Source organism: Protopterus annectens, chromosome 2.part1, assembly GCF_019279795.1.
Source record: "Protopterus annectens isolate FY-2018-M chromosome 2.part1, PAN1.0, whole genome shotgun sequence".
Lineage (NCBI taxonomy): Eukaryota > Metazoa > Chordata > Ceratodontiformes > Protopteridae > Protopterus > Protopterus annectens.
In genome coordinates this window covers 924,244,228-924,266,468 of record NC_056729.1, presented here as the reverse complement: position 1 = coordinate 924,266,468, position 22,241 = coordinate 924,244,228, and the positions used below count along the sequence as shown (strand labels likewise).

The following is a 22,241-nucleotide window of genomic DNA, read 5'->3' as shown; positions in this document are numbered from 1 at the left end:
AGCGGTGAAATAACCGTCTCAGGGGGAACCGGGGCACTCGCGGTAGGTTTTGGCGTGGAGTCGGTGGAAGACATGGGCAGAGGATGTCGGTCCCGGTCTTTTCGTTTCTTAGGAGTCTGCGATGTCGGAAGTTCCGACGGCATTGTATAAGCAAATTTATCGCCGAAAAAGTCTTCAGCGAACTCCGCCCGGCACCTGAGAGTGCGCTTGTTGAAGCGAGCACAGGCGACACAGGCCGAGACATCGTAGTCTGGGCCAAGGCAAGGAAGACAGTAAGAGTGGAAATCCTTATGAGGTATTTGTTTACCACAAGACAGACAATTGTTAACTTTTTTAGTAATTTCTGACATCGGCTGAGGCAAGAAAAGGTCCCCAACGGGGTACTTAGCTTTTTGATGACTTCGTATTCGAAGAATACAGGAGCTGACCGACCGGCACTTGCGAACTGCTTCTGCTTCGGGCACCGCGCAGCAAGAAAGACTGAAGAAAATGGCGTCGGCTGATGCTTATATACTCCAGCCGCTCTGACGTCGGAGAGAAATGCGACATCAGCCGACGTCGGACCCAGACTTTGGAATCCGGCCGAACCGAGGGCTGCCTGAGGCAGGACAATCCATATGTTATGACTGCAGTTGCATTCTTGAAGGACATCTGACCAACAGTTCTATAGGGCCCAATGAAGGAGCCCTCTTAAGAGGCAAAAAAGATCTGAGGTAATTTGCACTCCCAACTATTTTCATATGGATTTCCCTTCAAGTTCCAAACAAATGGAGTGCGTGGAAGGCATCCTACGGGCCATACAGATTAGACTGCTGAAACAGTGATCTATATGTTGAACATTGTGGGTTCAAATGGAATGGGGACATTCAAGAATTTTGTGCAGTAGGCAACACGGTTCTGGAATGTACTACTTAAGGCAGTGGGAAACTGGAGATAATCAAAAGGCTTTTAAGATATTTGGTGCACAGCAAAATAGTTTGGGTCATGAGGAAGGGAGAATCAATCATGCATGTAGCTTAAGAGAAGAACATTTTTTTTTCTGCTTTGCAGACCAAAAATAAAGGTGGAAAAGGATCGGATGCAATTTTCTTTTACCTAAATATAGTCTTTACATTCATTTTAAGCAACCACAAAAACAGAGTAGACTTTATCTGAATATGAATTCTAAATGACACACAGCTGCCACAAACTAAGACCATGTGTAACAACAGCATAACACAAGTAAACTTCACTATAACCTCAGTTCTTAGTTTGTTTTTTCTAAATGACAAATTCTTTCATGAGAAAGAAGGTAACTTATGCTTTCTCAGTCACGGTACTCAGCACTTAGACAATAAGACAAGAACTGAAGTTCTTTTTTATCTACCTGGTTTTAATCCAGCAGTGAGCCTGACATCCCTCACAGTGGTATTTTCCATTGACTGAATTGTCACAATCAAGCAATACATCTCATTTGTCAATGCTGGAGGCTCATGTCGTAGTTGAACACAGATCTTCGGGACTCTAGAAATCACCCTGCAAAATAAAAAGAAAGTAATAAAACCACTGCTATCAAAGTTGCAACATCATTTTTTATTACTTAAGTTGAAGTTAACAGAAGCTGAATCTGTCTAGGAAATCAGCAATAAACAGCAAGCAAAGAAAGTTTTTTGCATTAGAATGTGTTTGTTGCCCAAGCAACTAGGTAAGTCTTCAATAGTGCTGTAAGTGATGATAAACAATGAAAGCTGCTGTCAGCTGGCTGGCTAAATACTGTGTCCTCTTGATAAGAGATAGACACACACTGTTACAGAATGGTTATGGGGAACTGAGCAACACATGAAGCAGTCATATGTAGCTCCATGTCTGAACAAGAATCTTGCACTGCCGCCAGTTTAGCACATAGGATTTGGAACTTTCTCCTGTAGTCCTACATTTGATTCCTTCCATCTCTGTTTGCCTACTGTGTGACTGTGTGTAAGTCATTTAAATTAGAGTGTGCTCCAGTGTCTCCCTTTGGGAGGACCCAGTCAAGAAACACATACAATTAAAAAAATATATATATACACACACACACACACAGACACACATATATATAAATATATATATATATATATATATATATATATATATATATATATGGGTGTGCTTTACATAACCGATATGCCACTTACCCAACTTTTAAAACGCCGAGACGAAAGCACAAAAAAATCGACTAACACATATATCACCGACAAAAAAACTATGGGTAAGTAACCATTTGGCCGCAGCACAACATAACACGAAAACTGAAACACATGTGGGGGGCTGTGCCCCCAGACCCCCCCCCCCAACTAAATATACCAACTCCGAGATTGCACTACAGTGGGGTAAAGTTCACCATGGTGGACAAGTGATTACTTATGTAAATGTTCATTTAAGTGGATTTTTGGTGCTTTTGTCTCTGTTTTAAAAATCAGTTAAGTGGTGTTTCAATTATCTAAAGCAGAACCATATAGTTATTTTTATATATATATATATATATATATATATATATATATATATATATATATATATATATGTGTGTGTGTGTGTGTGTGTGTGTGTGTGTGTATATATATATATTATATATATATATATATATATATATATGTGTGTGTGTGTATATATATATATATATATATATATATATATATATATATATATATATATATATATATGGGATCCGTGCAGATGTTCAAAGTTTCACTTCTTCAAACCCATTTCACAGAGTCCACACGTTCGAAGTAGTGAAACTTCAAACATTGACTTCGGCAGTCACACTACAGCGCAGAATGGGAATACTCCCTTTTCCCCGCTAAAGTGCAATCTCTGAGTTGGTATATTTAAGTAGGGGGGTGTGGGAGGCACAGCCCGCCACATAGGGGATGCAGGGGGGCTTGCCCCCCTGCAAAAACATGTTTTAGTGGGGTTTTTTTGGGTCGCCCAGGGATCTAGATTTCAGTGAAAGTGCACTTTCGCTGAAGTGTGGTTCTCCTGCTCTATTTCGAAGAAGTGTTTTTTCGATGTAGAGCAGTAGACCCATATATATATATATATATATATATATATATATTCCAAAAGTTACGTGACCCAGATTCAGTTACTGTCGCAGGCATTTGATGGCATTGGGAGAATGATCATGATCATCCTGGGGGATTAAAAATATAGGTTATAACCAGTCTATGTTACCACTCTCGAAAATGGTCCCAACAGAAGGCAGGAATGGAGTAGTAAGGCCTGGAAATTGTAAAGGAAAAACATGGGCATAACCACCCAAACAGGTGATGGCAGCCCTTGCCAGCTGTGCACAGGGAGCATTATGTGAGTTGTTAGAGTGGCACAGGCAACTCCTACAGTGACATGGATGCCACCCTTCACTTTCCAAGGGCAGGGATTAGGGCCTATCATATAAATGCTCTCATTGCTGGGTTGCCAGATGGAGAAGGAGCACAAAACTCTCCAGTGTTTGTCTGCATGATGGCTCCTCTGGATGTTTTTTGCCCCTGAGTATCTGACAGAACAAATGGGTTTAAGTCCAACAGGAGGAGGTGCAGTGGTTTAGGAAGCAAAGGGAGGAAAAGTACCTTGAAAAAAATCTTAGGACAAAATAAAAGTGGTTTATTACTATGGGTTTCATCTGCCTTAGTCTACTTACGTGTAGCAATGATTAAGTGACACTGAATGGACATCAAGATCATACAAAAGCAGTCTGCTGATGGCACACTGCCTCAGCCGGAGAAGAGCCTTCTCAGGGAGGGAAGGTTTTAATTGCTAATTCCACTGCAAATTTGGCAACTAAATCCATAAAAGAAAATGGTGAAAGCTAGGTCCGAATCTACAGTGCCTCTGATACACAGGGGTGAGGGTATGTTACTGATGGCTGCCAGATCAGCACTTCTTAAATTTCTCAGGAAAAGGAAAGAAATGCTGAAAACAAACTGTCAGCTTAAATCATGGACTGAGAATGTCCATTAGCAAATGGTGATTACAAGAGCAACACTATCATCCTACACTGCTAACGTGAAAAGGAGGAAAAAGAAAGATAATGTGTTACAACAAAAAATACAAGCACGTGTCAATACGAAATGTGCACCTGCATTTAAGATTGTATGAATAGATGTCTACATTGTATAATTACTGTGAAAGTACTTTACTACTTTTGGCAAAGTGCTCATAATTTAAGTGACCTCAATGATCATTGGCAGTTACTTGGCTAATTACCCTGGAGCCTTTTTAAACCTAGCTATTCATGTCCCACTTTTACCAATTATCAATGCCCACAGGCTAGAATGTTTTTGGTATATGATTTCTGGGAGGATGAAATAAAGAAACTGTGTTGTTGTTTAAAAAGTGATGCTGCACACTAAATACAGCAATTTTCCTATTGCTAGAAAAAGTACAGTTTTGTACCTACCATAAATGTAGATGTTCGAGTGCTAATACAGCTGCAGTCCTTACATATGGGTTCTCCTGCCGTCAGGCAGGTCCTTGGTCGGCCGAATTCCAAAGTCTAGGTCCGGCGTCGGTTGTTGTCACCTTCTTCCATGACGTCAGTGCGACAGGGGTATATAAGACACGGCCGACGCCATTTTCTTCAGTTTTTCTTGCCCCAGATGTCAGGTGCCCCCAGAAGGAAGGCAATACATAATTTATATATCTATGTATAGTCATGCAATGCAGTATAATCAAAATTCAGTAGTTGCAAGCAAATACACCATAGAAGGATAACCCAAACAGGTTGTTTGTGGAGGAGTTAGCCACTAGGCCTGTGCCAAGAGGGGAAGGAGGGAGGGAAACCTGGACTGCAGCTGTATTAGCACTCTAACATCTACATTTATGGTAGGTACAAAACTGTACTATGTTCATCGTGCATACAGCTGCAGTCCTTACATATGGGTAGAATCCCAAAGTACACACAGGGTGGTAGGCACTAGGTGGAATTAGGAGGAGCCAGAATGCCCTGCAACACAGCAGTGGCAAAGCCTGCTCTTGTTTTGGAGTATAAAGGTAGGTGGTAGTGTTTAGTGAAGGTATGCACTGAACTCCAAGTGGCTGCCTCCAAAATATCTTTGGTAGGAACTCCTCTGAGGAAGGCTGCAGAGGTAGCTGTGGCCCTTGTGGAGTGGGATCGGATGACTGTAGGCCCAGATTTACCATGAAAGGAGTAACAAAAACGTATGCAGTGGCCTATCCATTTTGAAATTGTCTGTTTGGAAATTGGCTTCCCTTGAGCTCCTACAGCATAGGACACAAAGAGTTGTTCTGATTTCCTGAACGGCTTTGTTCTGTCCAAATAGTAACGCAGCTGTCTATGGATGTCTAAGGAATGTAGCAGCCTTTCCCCTTTGTTTTGAGGATTGGGGTAAAAGGTAGGTAAGTGTATGGCCTGATTTAAAGCTACCCTGGATACTACCTTAGGCATAAATGACGGGTTGGTTCGTAGGGAAACCCTGTCCTTATGGAAGATGAGAAAGGGCTGCACAGCCATGAGGGCTTGTAATTCCGAGACCCTACGAGCTGAGGTAATAGCCAGAAGGAAAGCTGTTTTCCAGGACAAATATTGTAAATCTGTTGAGGCAGCTGGTTCAAAGGGAGGCAAAGTCAATTTTTCCAGTATGTAATTAAGATCCCAGGCTGGGATTGGTTGTTTCCTTGGAGGTCTTATATTCTTAGCCCCTCTGAGGAACTGTCTTAAGAGTGGGTGAGAGAATAAGGGTGGATCAGTGTTGTATTCTGCAGAAATGGCTGAGGCATGGATTTTAATGGAGGAAAATGACAGTCCACTGTTCAGCAGCTCAGTTAGATACTGTAATATCTGAGGCAAATTCAGTTTTCTAGGATCCTGGTCCTTTTTCTCATTCCAAGCAAAACCGTTTCCATTTTGCGGAGTAAGCTTTTCTAGTAGATGGCCTTCTGGCTTCCAAAATGACATCCTGTACCTCCTTGGAGAGTAGGGTCTGTTGTGGTATTAAGGAATTTTCTATGCAGCCAGATTGAGTGTTTTCAGCTGACTGTGAAGAGTTTTGTAGCTGTGCTGAGTCAGAAGGAGAGGCATTAGAGGTAGGGTCCAGGGAGGAGAATGTGTTAGGCTCCTCAAGAGTGGATACCAGTGTTGTCTTGGCCAGTCTGGAGCAATCAGTATCATCTTTGGTCTGTCTGTTCTTGTTTTCAAAAGCACCTTGGTCAGTAGAGGAAGAGGTGGAAAGGCGTAAACTGTCCTTGCTGTCCAACTGAAAGAAAGGGCGTCCACTCTCCAGGCCTTTGGATGAAATGTCCTTGAGCAGAACTTTGTTAATTGATGATTTTTTGTGGGAGGCAAAGAGATCTATGTCTGGCCTTCCCCAGGCTTGGATTATCTTTGTAAACACTTGAGGATGCAACTTCCATTCGTGAGGGTCTGTCATATTTCTGCTTAGATTGTCTGCCAGCGTGTTTTCCATACCTGGCAAGTACTGTGCTTGAAGCTCGATTTGCCATTCCAGAGCCCTGTTCCAAAGTGACATGGCCAGCCTGCACAGGGGGTATGAATGTGTTCCTCCCGGTTTGTTTATGTACCACATTACTGTGGTATTGTCTGTTCTTATTAATAATTGCCCAGGATGCAGGAGGTACTTGAAAGCTGTAATTGCATTTATCACTGCTAGCATTTCCTTTTGATTGATGTGAAGGTGCTTTTCCTTTTGGGACCATTTGCCCTGAATGCACCTGTCTGTCATGTGTGCCCCCCAGGCGTAGTCTGAGGCGTCTGTTGCGATGACTTGATTTGCTTGAGGCTTGCTGAATGGTAGACCTGCGTTTGTTTGGCATGCTTGAGCCCACCATAGAAATTCCTTTTGTAAACATGGAATTAGTGGTATTATTGTTAACAAACTGTGGCTGTGTTGAGACCATAGGTTTTTTTAAGTACCACTGAAGTTTCCTTATATGCAACTTTGCACATGGGATTAGAAGAATGCAAGATGCCATGAATCCCAGTGCCTGCAGGATTTTCCTTGCAGTTAGCCTGGTACAATTTGCTAGTATATTGAAGTACTGAGTTAGTTGCCCCTGTTTTTCTGGCGTAAGATAGGCCATCTGGGTGTTTGTGTCCAAGTTGGCACCCAGGAAAATTATTTTCTGAGATGGTGTTAGCCTGGATTTGTCTTTGTTGACTGTGTATCCCAGAGAATTCACTAACTGTATTACATAAGCCAGATGCTCCAGAAGTATGTGCTTGCTGTCTGCTTGGATCAGGCAGTCGTCCAAATAAGGGTATATTTGTATCCCTTGAAGTCTGCAGTAGGCAATTACTGATGCCAGGCATTTCGTGAATACTCTGGGTGCAGTAGATAAGCCAAAGGGCAATGCAGAGAATTGATAATGGCTTGAACCTGCAAGAAATCTGAGGTATCTTCTGCAGCTTTGTCTGATTGGGACATGCAGGTATGCCTCCTTGAGGTCCAATGTTACCAGCCAAGACCCCTTGCGCAGCATGGGAAGAAGCTGCTGTAAGGTGAGCATCTTGAATTTTGGTACTAGTAGAAATGTGTTTAGGATGGATAAGTCCAAAATGGGTCTCCAATCGGTTCCCTTCCTTGGTACCAGGAATAGTCTGGAATAAAAACCTTGACCTTGCTCGTGAGTAGGTACCTCTTGAATAGCTTTCATGTCCATGAGCTTTGAAATTTGTATTTGAGCCTCTGCCCTTTGATTGTGTGGCAGGTTCGGCATGCCTCTCATTTTTGGAAGAGTGTGAGAATGAAATCTGTAGCCTCTGTTTATAATGTCCAGGATCCATTTGTCTTTTGTGACAATATGCCAATTTTTTGAAAATAATGCCAGCTTTCCTCCCAAGGGTGCTGCCACTTGAGCCTTGTTTGGCATGCAAAGGGGAAAGTCATTGGGTTTGTTTTCTGTATTGCTGTGCATTGTCTTCGCCACCTCTTGATGCTGGAGGTTGCCATTGTCTGCCTCTATATGATCCTTGAGATTGTCCTCTGCCCCTTCCGTGTCTGTATCTACCTCTTTGGGGCTTGTCTGTGGCTGGAAAGGACCAGTTATTTGTAGGCCAATTTCTACTAAATCGTGGTGGTTGTACCTGCAGAAAAGCCTTAACAGTTTGCATAGATTTTGCTTTTTCTTCCATTTTCCTTAGTATTTCCTCAGCATTAGTACCAAATAAGACATCCTTTTGTAAAGGAGCATCCATTAATTTAGCCTTGGCATGATCAGGCAGGGTTTGTTCCCTAAGCCAAGCATGTCTACGAATGACTGATCCTGTAACTGCAGCTCTACTTAAGGCCTCTAGAGCATCATAACCACATTGCAAGGTGTGCTTACCCACTTGTTCTGCACTATGTATCATATCTTGCAACTCCTTCAGATCTGGTTGTTCAGGTTGTGACATTTTATTCTTTAATTGTGATAACAGAAACTGCTGATATTTAAGCATATGGAACTGACAATTTAAGGCCCTCATGGCCAGAGTGGCCGAGGTATATACCTTTTTTCCCCACCTTTCTAAGGATCTAGACTCTCTTTCGGAGGGTAATGGATTCTTAGCAGTAGAGGCCTTCATTCCCTTGGGACCCTGAGAAATGGTTTCTGGGTCAGCATTATGGCTTTTGTAAAGAAACTGGTGTGAGTTAGGAACTCTGTAGTACCTATCAGGCTTGACTGGGGCTGGAGGCAGGGAATCCGGATAAGGCAAGCCACCGAATAAACATCATCAAGTATGTCCAAGACAGGAGGTATCGCCAGAGGCCTGTGCTGGGGTAGTAGAAGAAATTCCCTAAGCCTTTTCTTTGAATCTGAAAAATCCTGGCCTTCCCAATGGAAGTGTTCCCTCAAGGTATGCAAGGTTTCCCCGAATGAGAAATCCTCTAGGGGGGGATACAGAAGGAATGGACTGTTCTGCATCAGAATCTTCAAAAGGGGAGTACGAATGCTCCTCTTCATCAGAATGTTCTGAAATAATGGAGCCCTGGTCAGAAGAGGGAGATTCTTCCTCCACTCTGGGTCTCTTGTCCGGTGGGGTTGTGAACCCCTGATAAGAGTAATTAAATCCTCAGCCATTTTGAGCATCTGCTTTTTAGGCATGGGGCCTGTAGATGGGCCCTGTGCAACAGGCCTCTGGGAGTGCATGGCTGATTTAGACTTAGTAAAGGCCTTGATGGAAAAGGAAGAAGAAGGTCTGAAGACACCATGGGTGGAAGTAGATCTGTCCACATTAAGAGGTTCAACACTCACCATGGCTTCGGTAGCTGTAGTCAGGGTGTGGGCCGAGGAACCTGCGGTCTCGGGTACAGAGGACACCGCCAGAGAAGCGTCGTCGGTAGTCAGGGGCTGCGTAGGCGCCTCACTGAGAACCGGACCATGTGTAGCCGGTCTTGGCGTGGTGTCGGTTGAGACCGCGGGCCTCGCGTGTCGGTCTTTGTCCTTGCGTTTTTTGGACAAAACGGTAGTCGGAGTCTCCGACGACATTTTATAGTTAAAAGCTTTACCAAAAAAGTGCTGGACGAACTCCGCCTGATGCTTAATAGTGCGTTTATTAAAGGTAGCACAAAAGCGACAGCCCGAGACGTCGTGGTCTGGGCCTAAACAAGGTATACAGAGGGAATGGAAATCCTTATGCGGTATTTTCTTCCCACAAGAAATACAATTCTTAACTTTGTCTGACATCGGTCTGAGGCAAGAAAAGTTTCCCCAACGGGGTACCTAGCTTTAAAGAAGACTTCGGTTTCCAAATTTTCATAATTTCAGGAGCTGGCCGACCGGCACTTGCGAACTGCTTCTGCTTCGGGCACCGCGCGGCAAAAAAGACTGAAGAAAATGGCATCGGCTGTGTCTTATATACCCCTGTCGCACTGACGTCAGGGAAGAAGGCGACAACAACCGACGCCGGACCTAGACTTTGGAATTCGGCCGACCGAGGACCCGCCTGATGGCAGGAGAACCCATATGTAAGGACTGCAGCTGTATGCATGATGAACATCATCATGAACATAAAACATGGTATCATCTTAGAGCTAGACAAATGATATGCATATAAAAACTGACAACCACAATATTCATGATACAGTTCAGCAAAGTAGTAGTAAGTATTTTTTCTGTGTGTTATTAGTTATGCTACTGTCTTTTTATTTATATTATCTCATTTTGATTTAAAACTTTTGTGTCTTTCGGCTTTTCCCGGTTAGGGGTCGCCACAGCGGAACTCCGGTCCGCTAATGATTGGCAGTAGATTTTTTTATGTGCCGAGTTTGCCAGCCCTGACGCACAACCTTCAACGAAGGTACGCCCATTCACGCATGTCTCCACACAGAAGACGCTCTAGCTGAGAATCGAACAGCACGTCTTGCTGTGAGGCGACAACGCTACCGCAGCACCACCACCGCAGTCCTCATTTTGATTTAAAATACAATCAATAAATTTTTTTATTTGGAAAAAAATGTTGCACAGTACTGCAAATATGAATGCATGTAGGTTCGTAGGTTGTTACTAGGCTAAAAATCACTAGGGCCTTTAAAAAGTCTAGCTGCCCACTCCAAACCATACCTCCCAACTGTCCAGATTTTTACAGAATGTCCCGATGTTTCCATCATGTTTATGGTCTGTTCCTTATAAAATGTCTGGTTTTCTGCCAAATCACTGGAATGATCCAAGAACTAGTCACTAAATAATTATATACATTTGAGTTTCAGACTTCAAATTCTTCAGAAAATGTATGTTAATACAAACTCTTTCTTCTAGCAACTTTCTAAGTTTATAAGAACAATATTTAAAATCTATTCCTATTTTTGGGGCTTTGTCCCACCCCCATTATGTTACGCTTTGTCCACATTTCTTGCACTTACAGGTTGAGTGGTGTGCTCCAAACCCATTTGGATCCAGAGTATCATGTGCATCTATGGAAGGCGGGGCTGTTAGTAAGGAGGTTAACTAAGAGATTTGTAAGGTGGAGGTGTTATGATAATACTTGTCTTATTGACGTCCTCTGTCAATAAGGGACAGGGGGACAAGACCAAGGGATAAATTTATGATTTCTTATCTAATTGTCAAGATTTTGTTCGAATAGGACCAGGGATGAACTCTTGTTTTACACAGATGGGAAAGCCTATGCCATAGGGCATGGATTCTTTGGAACACATCTGTCTCCAGAAAATTTGACTTATGTCACATGCTTTGTTCAGATCCCTAGATCTACTGTTTCTGGTGCTGTTTGTTTTGCCCATGTGCAACAGATCCATTAGGGGTAGGTCCGAGGAAGTCCTGTAAGCATCCCATCTCAACAACCTGTTGGAGATTGAATACAGAGAGATACCCTTTAAGAGATCAGTATAGGAAAGTATATTCATGCCCTGGATTTCCCTGGTGAGAGACCCTTGTGGGTGTTCCAGCTGTTGCAAGTGTCTAATTAGGTACTTGCCAAAGGTGGCACTGTATTCAATGATAGGTCTGATAAGGGCTGAGTATAGTGGTACTATAATTTCCTTGGATCTGGATGTCATATCATTATCTATAAGTTGGGCTATATAAAATGATTGTCTTATTACCTTAGCTAGATGTTAGTCAAAGACCAGACTGCTGTATACCATATGTTCCCAGATCCCTTACTACTGTGTTGACTCTTAGGGATGTTTTATTGATGGTGTAATTAACTTGAGTTGATAGTTTCCCAAAGGGCATTATAACACATTTTTTGGCATTGAGTTTTAGGCCATGGCTTTGCCACCAGTAATTTGCCTGTGTTAAACCCTCTTGCAAGATGTTGGTGAAATGGGAGGAATTTATAATAGCTCCCAATTTTCAGTATGTGAACTTGGTAAGCTACAGACCTTGAACATTAGCCTTGATTCCAAGAAGTAGATGCCAAATAGGAGCGGGACAGGATGGAGCCCTGGGGTACTCCACTGGGGACAGATTGCTAGGTGGAGGTGGTCTCAATGATTCTGACTTCTTGGATTCTGTCTATGAGCCAGCTGGCAATCCAGTGAGTTATGTAGGGATTTATGCCTAGCTCAGAAAGCTTGTCAACAATCTTGGAGTGAGGTATTGTACGAAATGCCCTGGCCAGGACAACATACGCAGTATGCACTCTTTTACTCTGGTCCATTGCCTTGCTGACCCTCCCAAAGAAGTCTGCCAGATTAAGCAGGCAAGACTGTCCCTTAACAAAGCCAAATTGGGATGGGTATAGTGTCTGCACGTTGCCAATGTCCTCATTTATCATTTCTATGATAATTCATTCCATGGCTTTGCATATTAGGCTTGTTAGAATGAGGAGTCTGCAGTTCCTTGAGTCAGTTGATGGTCAGCCCTTGTGGAGAGTAATGACTATTGCATTTCTCCATGCACTTGGAGCACAGTCTGTTTCAAAGCTATAGTTGAAAAGTGCCTCAAGTGGCCCTGATAGGGCATGTTTTAGACTGTTCAGAAGGCCCCCAAAGATGTTGGCAGGCCCAACAGAGGTAGGGTTCCTGGCTTTAGTGAGTGCTGTTGGAGGGGGATTTCACCTGGAAGAATTGGGTGGGGTGGGGGTGGGGGGGACTGATGTTTGAGCTGTATTTATCAGCCAGTAGATTTGCCATGTCATCCTGATAGGTGAAGGTAGTACTATTAACAACCAATTCAGCACAATGCTCTGTGTTATCTTTATGGTTCTGGATATAGCTGAAGAAGGACCTGTAATTGTCCTTAGCCTGCAAGACTACCCTGACCTCATAGAGGACCATGTTGGAGTTATTTAGACCTCTTATTTTCTTGTTTAATTGTATAAGAGAACTGCTCTTCCTGATTTTGACCATGACTTTTTTCTTTTATTAAAACACCCTGTTCAGTTGAGAATTCCACAAGTGTGTTTTATTTTTAGTGTTTGTTTTAGGTTTACTTCTGGAAGGTACAGCAACTTCTATGCAGCCAATCACATGTTTGTGTAAGGAATAAATAATTCTGCATAGGTAGCTGTGATCTTGGAGTTAGGGGGAGCCTTGAATTTTGACAAACTGTCACTTAATAGGATGCAGCTTGCCTAAGAATACTTACTATTACTGGTTTAGCTGGGTTTTCTGGGTTGATTTTTACTTCAAAGGAGACAGTTTTGTGATGTGACCTCACTAATGAGGACATAACAGGGGTGGTGGTTGGGGGGACTGCAATGCTCTCCCATGTTGGTGAGTAACAGATCCAGTAAGTTTGAGCCTCTGGTTGCAGCATTCTCTATCTGTTCCAAGGTGTTTGTGTTAATAAAATCCAGGAAGTGTTGTGCCTATGAGTTTGAGGCAGTGTACATTTCCTAGTCTATAGCGAGATAGTTAAAGTCACCAGTGAATAAGGTGTTCAGCTGGATGGGAAGCATCTCTAGTAGATTTAGGTAAGAGCAGTAAGACTCTAGGGGCATAGACGATGACCTGTAGCTAGCCATGATATGATGATGGACATTATCTATGGTGACATGTACATAGATGAGCTGTTTGACCAATCTGGAGGTATGTTTGTTGTCAACACAGATCAACAGACCTTCATCTTTAGTAGCAGTCTGTGCTGTTGCTGGTCTAAATGTGTGAAAGGCACTGCAGTCTTGCACTGCCACCATTCTTTCTACAGCTTTAAACCAAGTCACAGAACAGATGTCTAGATTCTAATGAGTGAGGAAGGCTTGAAGTTTTTTGTTTAGACTCCTAGCACTGAGCAGTAACACCTTAAGGTTGTTTGGAGACTTTCACTATGTTGGTAGTTTTGACTTTTTGGCAATGCCAAAAAAGGCTCTAAGGGGGGTGGATAAAGTTTTAGCCAATATCCAAAAGACTAAGCGGGATACATGCAGCCCATCCTTGGAAAAGCAATGTGGTCTGTTGACTGTGTACTTCCAAGCTGACAGATATTGGATCCCCCTGAGAGACACCAGAATCTAAGCCAGTTATTGAAGCAATCATTTTATGCTCAAACTGTGGCACCATCCTGGGTGAAGGTAGAATGCTGCTCAATGCAAGGCTCATACCTGTCTGTGACACATATTCCGAGAGATCAATTATGTCTCTATTCATACAGTCCAGTGAAGTACGTCTCATGTCATTTACACCCACATGGATGATGACAGAATCATACGGATACCTGAGGAGTAGTGACTTAAGCGTCTGCATGATTTTGAGGATGTTGGCTCCAAATAGGCAACTAACTGTTGTCTTCTTGTCCATCCTGGTCAGGGGGCATCTATGTACCAAACAATGGAGTCCCCAATGATAAGAGTATTGGGTAAAGTATATGCTTAAGAGTTTTGCTTGTGGGGGCTCATTAGGTATAGGCTTATGTGAGATGTTTGGTGTGTGTTTAAGTGACTGCTGAAGAGCAGTGTTGCTGTTAGGCAGCTTTGGAGATCTGAGCTTGGGAAGATTTCTTTTAAGTACCTCAGCATGTGGTAAGCAGTATGCGCAAGGGAAGCACTGTGAGTCTTCTTGACAACCGTGTCTGTATGCTAGATTTTTGCCTGCAAGGAAGTTGTGTTTTTACATCTCTCAAGTACTCTGTTATTTTCTTTAATGATTAACTGGTTATCTGAAAACATGAGACAATTACTACAGTGTCTTAGCCTGCACAAATCTACAAAGCTGGTCACAGAGACATTAAGAAATCGCACATCCATGTTGTCTGGTGCTGTTAACAGGGTGGGCTGTTAAGGATTAAAGATTGGGTTTAAACAAGGGTCTTCGAGGGTAGTATCTGGGGTTAAAGGCAATATGTTATACGGTGCTAGGCTATGACAGTGCTATTTTTATATGCAAACTAGTTTCTGGAGTTAAAAGGCAAGATGTTATTCAGTGCTAGGATATGGTAGTGGTACTCAATGCACAAGCTACCTGCTCTCTATGTTTAATTATGTGTAATGCCACACTGTTTGACAGGTTTCAAACCTAATCCTAACTTTATAGGGAAATTTTACCCCTAGACATTTCATATTATACAGGGAACTGCTAACTGCCACTACATGGTAGGCAGCTTCATGCCAGCTTGTCGGATTTATATCAGAGGAAACTAGGCTTGAAAACTGACTCCTTTGCCCTTAAGCCAATAAAAAGCAGACTTTGAGCTCCCTGGAGTGTTTCCCAACTCAAAGAGATGAAGTAAAGACCTTCTTCCACAAGACAGACGGTCCTGGAATTTATTAATGTAGAAGCAAAGCAAAGGTAGTTCTCAAGTGCAGATTAAACAAAACTATCACACAACTAAATCCCTGGCTAATCTGCCCTTCTGAAAAATTATCTGGAGAAAAATGGAACTAGGAAAGCCAACAGAGAAATTACAGTTTTTGCCACAAAATTAAATAAATGCTTTAAAACTGCTCAGAAACAGTGGCTATTACTGCATCAAGCAAGTGCAAGTGCAGTAAATCAAGAAAATATTCTTATCTTAGCCTGGATGGCTCTGAATGCAGCTGAAACACTTGAAAATGTTTTGTTGAGCTCTGTTGAAGTGAACACAGACTTGCAACTCTCCTGATTTAAAGCAGAGGAAAAAAGCTTGAAAACTGATTCCTATGCCCTTCTAGCCAATAAACTACCACACTTTGAGCTCCCTTGTGTGCTTCCAAACTCATAGAGACTGGGTAAGCAGCTTCTGCCACAAAATGGATGATCCTGAAAGTTCTTAATGTAAAAGCACAGCAAGAGTTGCTTTCAAGTGTAGATTAAACAGCATACAACTACCAAACAATTAAGTCCCTGACTAATTCACCCTTCTGCTAATACTCCCCAAATAAACAGAGACTTACATTCATACCTCTGGAAACTAAAAATAGTTTGGAAACAGTTTTTAGCATGCTTCTCTAGTACTGCTACCAGCCAATATTTTCTGAAAGGATGATTTCCAATGCTAGCATAAATCACTTTTGGCACACACTGTAAAGCAGTTCTGCAAGTATTTACAAAGTGGCAATTGTTCATTTCATGAGGATGTTTCAAAAACTGCCCTTAAGTTCAAAAGAGCTAACAATTGTCACTGATGATAAAAGGGTATCTGAAAAATATAAGTTGAAAGATTTGACAGACACTCTGCACCTTCATTTTCGGCATATGTACTGTATTTTTTCCTTATTAACTACTACAATTTATACAACAACCCCCCCATTAATATTCCAAAATGTGCACGCTGATTGGTCAGCGTGCACGTTGTAAATCAGACTTATGGAAAAAGGTCTGGTCACCAAGGACTTTTTCCATTAGTACAAGTCTTTTTTTTACAGCAACGGAGAACGCAAGATCTCCGTTGCTTTTTACACACTGTCTCGCTATCTTAAAGGAGTTTAACATAGCGAGACAGCTTTAAAAAAATGTAACAAAGATTTTCCTTTCTCCGTTGCTTTTTTTAATGCTGTCTCGCTGTGTTAAATGGGTTTAACATAGTGAGACAGCTTTAGAAAAAGCAACGGAGATTCTCCGTTGCTTTTTTTAAAGCTGTCTCGCTATGTTAAACTCCTTTAACACAGCGAGACAGCTTGTAAAAAGCAACAGAGATCTTGTTTTCTCCATTGCTTCCACCCACAGCTCTGATGTACTGCGTAAGCATACGCATGCTCAGTGCATCAGAACAGCCACAGAATACCAGACAGCTGCAGAAGGGCAGCAAGGAGGCATTATACAATGCCATTATTTAAGAAAAGTAAATTTTTTTTTCTTAAATAATGTCATTGTATAATAGCAATAACCCTACCCTAACCCTTTAAATCCTACTCATCCTCGGCTGCTGTATGCACCTGGCTAGGAGTGCGCTCCGGTATTGTTTTTTACCCTGCATATTCCCCTTGGGACCTCGCCTGGGTGGATACATATACCTAACTAAAGTCACCAGACTCATCCATTGTTTTGTGGTCCTGCAATATTACCTCTCTGCTGCCTTAACCCCCTGTCGGGAAGGTTGAACCAGGTCTCTCCCAGAGGACACAGAGGAATTGTTTTTTACCCTGCATATTCCCCTTGGGACCTCGCCTGGGTGGATACATATACCTAACTAAAGTCACCAGACTCATCCATTGTTTTGTGGTCCTGCAATATTACCTCTCTGCTGCCTTAACCCCCTGTCGGGAAGGTTGAACCAGGTCTCTCCCAGAGGACACAGAGGAAGTATGTGTATCTGCTGCTACTAAGCTTCTGTAAATTATACTACTTGTTGTTATCTGTGTAAGCTATCTCCCTGCCAGGACAGCCAGCGGTCTACACCCCTCTTATCTCTGCCTCTCTACTCTCACCCTTATCTAATTTCTCTAATCCATACAGGCTCCTTCCCATTTCAGTCCTCTTTAGCCCATTCACTGCCCTAGTGGACCTAGTGTACTTCTACATTTAACCACAAGAGGGCACCCCCTCCCCACTGATATTCCTTTACTTTACTCACTTGCATTTTTCCTTTACTAGCCTTTACTTTCATTTCTTACTTAACTCATAGCCACTCTACCTATTATATCTAGAAACCTTACTTACCCTGTTACAGCTTACTTTCCTGCAATCTATGCTCCACTGATTGGCTCTCGTCCTTCTCCTGGTGTTTCCCGCTCCTTTCGCTCCCTTGCATGCCTTACCTCTATCTAGCCTTACTCCCTTTTACCCTACCTCCATCACGTATCACCCAAACCTTTTTTGACTTTCTCTCCCACCCTCTAGCTTGCGCCTTACTTTGTGCGACTCCTCCCCTCACATAGTAGACATACGACCTTTTCCGACTTTTCCCTGTTAGCTCACATCCCTGCTCCTCCCCCACCTCCCTCTACATCCGCCTAGAGGTGATATAACCCCCCCTCGCCTCAGGGCGCCATCTTTAAATCCTACTCATCCTCGGCTGCTGTATGCACCTGGCTAGGAGTGCGCTCCCGTAGTAAGTACTCCATGTGTTATTTGTTACGCTAAAATCGGGAATATCCCTTAATGTACACAGACTTGATAGCCATAACAATTCTATGCTATGCATCCTTTCTTTAACCACTAGCGACTGCTGTTTCAGGGTGTTTTAACGCTCCTGCTGTGTTAAGGAACGTATTTTATACTGATACGTGACGATCAGCTTGAAGAGTATGCTTGTATAAACAGCGTCTGTTTAAAGAGTTTATTGCACAAGATAGCGTTCAGGATAGGGGTTCAAAGATTAGATACGCTTATTATCTGTGTATTCTGGTTTCACTCATAATCAAACAGCTTTTACTTAAACTCTAGCGACTGCTGTTTCAGAGTGTTTTTACGCTCCTGCTGTTTAAGGAGTGCACTGACGACTAATGCTTGTTTTAAAAACCCTGTTTAAAGGGGTTACTGCATAGGATAGTGCTCATGTATTAGTAACGCTTAGTATCTGTTTATTCTGGTTCTCGCATAATCAAACAGCCTTTACTTAAACTCTAGCGACTGCTGTTGTAGAGTGTTATTACGCTCCTGCTGTTTAAGGAGTACACTGACGACTAATGCTTGACTGCTTGTTAGAAAGGGTTACTGCTATTATACTGTTATTATATTCAGAAGGGTTCACATGCAACTATGCTGTTTTGTGAAATTTCCTGTTTTTGTTTAAATATCCTGCAGTTACCAGTTACTGATTGTATAACACGCCATCATTCACGTGCATATGTTACTCCTCATGCGCTTGACTAACTACTGTTGTAGGGCGTACCAAGGTACCAGGAGTGTATTTTAGGCACTGTTTTAATATTGTATTTGTTAAATGTCTTAGCATTTACTAGATTACTGACTGCGCAACACGCCAGCTTCCACGTGTGTGTGTTCTTCACATGCGCCTGGCTAGTTGCTGCTGTAGGGCGTACCAAGGTGCTATTATTGTACTGAAGTAGTAATATCAAGAGCACGCTGTTTATTAGTAGTGCCTACTGTTGGAACTGACTTTTTTCTGACGACATTGTTCTTTTAATTTAATTCAAGGCAGAGCCTAGTTGTACACCTATATATGTATTTGGTCTACAGTATTTCACTGTGTATTAACCATTGTAAAAAGACTCTATTGCTAAATTGTATCCATTGCTAAATGTATTTGGTCTACAGTATTTCACTGTGTATTAACCATTGTAAAAAGACTCTATTGCTAAATTATATACTTAGCCACTATTTGCCTTGTTTTTAGTATTTTGTGCTAATACCACTTCCTTACCTGCCTATCACTACTACTAGGGATAAGATGCTGTTATTACTACACATTTATTAATCCTCTCTCAACTTTTTCTCCTGTCTCCAGTTGTTTTTACCCTGCATATTCCCCTTGGGACCTCGCCTGGGTGGACACATATACCTAACTAAAGTCACCAAACTCATCCATTGTTTTGTGGTCCTGCAATATTACCTCTCTGCTGCCTAAACCCCCTGTCGGGAAAATTGAACCAAGTCTCTCCCAGAGGACATAGAGGAAGTATGTGTATCTGCTGCTACTAAACTTTTGGAATTTCTACTCCTTGTTTGTTATCTGTGTAAGCTATCTCCCTGCCAGGACAGCCAGTGGCCTACACCCCTCTTATCTCTGCCTCTCTACTCTCACCCTTATCTAATTCCCTAATCCATACAGGCTCCTTCCCATTTCAGTCCACTTTAGCCCATTCACTGCCCTAGTGGGCCTAGTGTACTTCTACATTTACCCACAAGAGGGCACCCCCTCCCCACTGATATCGCTTTATTTCACTCACTTCTTGCATTTTTCCTTTACTAGCCTTTACTTTCATTTCTTACTTAACTCATAGCCACTCTACCTATTATATCCAGAACCTTACTTACTCTGTTACAGCTTACTTTCCTGCAATCTATGCTCCACTGATTGGCTCTCGTCCTTCTCCTGGTGTTTCCCGCTCCGTTTGCCCTTCGGGCTCACTCCGCTCCCCTACCCTGCCCCCAATTCCCACCCGCCCCCAGCACTCCTAGCTATATTCCTCTTGTTACCACACCCACTTCCTCCCTACACCAATCAATCTCCAACACCCTGGACACACCCAGTATCTTCTAATCACCTCCTTGTTACCACGCCCTCTACTTAACTACACTATCAGACTCTAAGTCTACACTTTAACTCTGATAACTGATCCTATCTTTCCCTTTACACCAACCTCTACCACTTCTACCACCTCCTTCTTAACTCCATACTCCCCACTACAATCTAGGCCTATAGCATCACATCCTCCTGTAATTATCTTTAAATACATACTTAATTCAATTTAGCTTTCTATTCACAAAGTAACCTTAATTAACATGCTTTTAAAACCTTCATCCATCTCTATTTTACTACTACTACTTCTTAAACTTCCCTATCTTCACTACCTCACCCAACCCAGTACCTGCCACCATTCACAACTCTATCATATAACCAGCCATCTAAATTCCCCCCTCTCACATTCACACTCACCTATCTCTCCCCATCTATATCCTATAAAACACCTCCTAACTATCTCTTACAAAGTACTTACTTCCCATAAACTCTCCATGCCCATAGCTACCAGAAACCCCTTCTCCATCACAACAGTACCCAACCCTTTTACTAAACTGCTTAATTACCTCTCTAACCATATCCTTCACCTAGTTACCAGTCTCTTATCAGGTGATATCCATCCCAACCCAGGCCCCTCTACCTCCACCACCATACACAAGCCTCTATTACTTACTTCATTAAACTCCCAAAGCATAGTCAACAAAATAGCAACCCTCCATGCCTGGCTCACATATAATAAACCCGACATCCTATCTATCTCAGAAACATGGCTAAAACCCTATATAAAAGACTCTGAAATAATTCCACCTAACTACTCTATCATTAGAAAAGACAGGTCCCACAAAAAAGGCGGTGGTGTAGCTCTCCTATTTTCAACTTCCTTGTTAATTACTCCCTATGACAAACCTATTCCACACTTCAACAACGCTGAATTACTCCTCACTCTCCTTCAAGTCAATAAGCATAAACACATATGTCTTGTATCCCTCTATATCCCCCCAGGGGACAATATCTCTACATTAGAAGATATCCTCTCCTGGCTCTCCAACAACATTAGTAATGAAACCATAATCTTAGGTGATGTAAATATCAACTGGACCTCCATTCAATCTCCAACTAACCCCCTTAACATCAACCTATATAATTTTTCCCATCTAATCAACAATGTAACACGTCCATCTAAAAACCTTTCCTGTGGCAGTATATTAGACTGGATCCTAGTCTCACACCCCCACTATCACTCTGACAGTGGTACTCTTCCCGACGCTCTAAGTGATCATATGCCCATCTTCACTTACCGACTCCCCTGTATCTCTCACCACCCCCACAATTATATTACTACCCGCAACCACAAAAATTTTAACCTCTTTTCAGATTCTCTAAAAGCAATTAACTGGAACAATCTAAGGACATTATCCTTAGAAGACGCAGTTTCCCACTTTAACTCTACATTCTTAAAAATACTAGATTCCCAAGCCCCCTTAAGGACAAAGCGAATAAAAAATAATTCTGCCCCCTGGCTTACCAAAAACACATTAGCAACCATTCGCCTTAGAGATAATGCCTGGGCACTTTATCAGAAAAGAAAGACCCCTGAATCCCACATTGAATACAGAACCCTGTGAAATAAAGTAAAAAAGCTTACTATCTCTGACAGACAAAATTACTTCTTTACCCTCCAAAACAATAATAAAACAAATCCACAGAAATTCTGGAAAGGAATCTCTACCCTCCTTAAGCCCAGCAAACCACACACCCCTACCCCTGACCCAAATGCCCCAGATTTAGACTTGGCCACTCAATTTAACTCCTTCTTCATTGAATCTATTAGCAAACTAACTTCCTCTTTTCTTGCTTCCACCTTACCATCCAATACCCCCTCACCCTCTCCTGCCAAAAACCCCACCATGCACTTCTCTTCCTTCACCATTCCCATCTACTCACTCTATATCCCCCAACTCTTCTCCTACTCTAACTTCCACATCATCCTTATCAGCATCAAATACTTTCCCTCTCCACTCTGCTCCATTCTCATTAAAACCTATACCCATTTCTACAATAAAGAAACTCCTTCAAAAATTGAAACCTGGCACTAATGCACCTGATAACATCCCCTCATACTTCCTAAGCATAGCTGCTGAAGCAATTGCCTATCCCATAAGCATTCTCATCAACCGCTCAATCCTGGAATGCACAGTGCCCCAACTCTGGAAACAAGCCTTTATCATCCCCCTGCATAAAGGCGGTAATAACTGCAGTGTTAACAACTTCCGTCCCATTGCTATCCTGTCCCCCATTTCTAAGCT

General features: G+C 42.4%; 1 protein-coding gene across 1 annotated transcript in view; it reads right to left on the bottom strand.

Annotated features, from left to right (window-relative positions):
• TRAPPC11 (trafficking protein particle complex subunit 11) overlaps positions 1 to 22,241 on the bottom strand; it is a 2,455,228-nt gene that overhangs the window by 665,779 nt on the left and 1,767,208 nt on the right. The window contains exon 21 of the mRNA XM_044062556.1: positions 1,367 to 1,515. Within this exon, the coding sequence (XP_043918491.1) occupies positions 1,367 to 1,515 (149 nt within the window). The remainder of the gene's footprint in view (positions 1 to 1,366; positions 1,516 to 22,241) is intronic.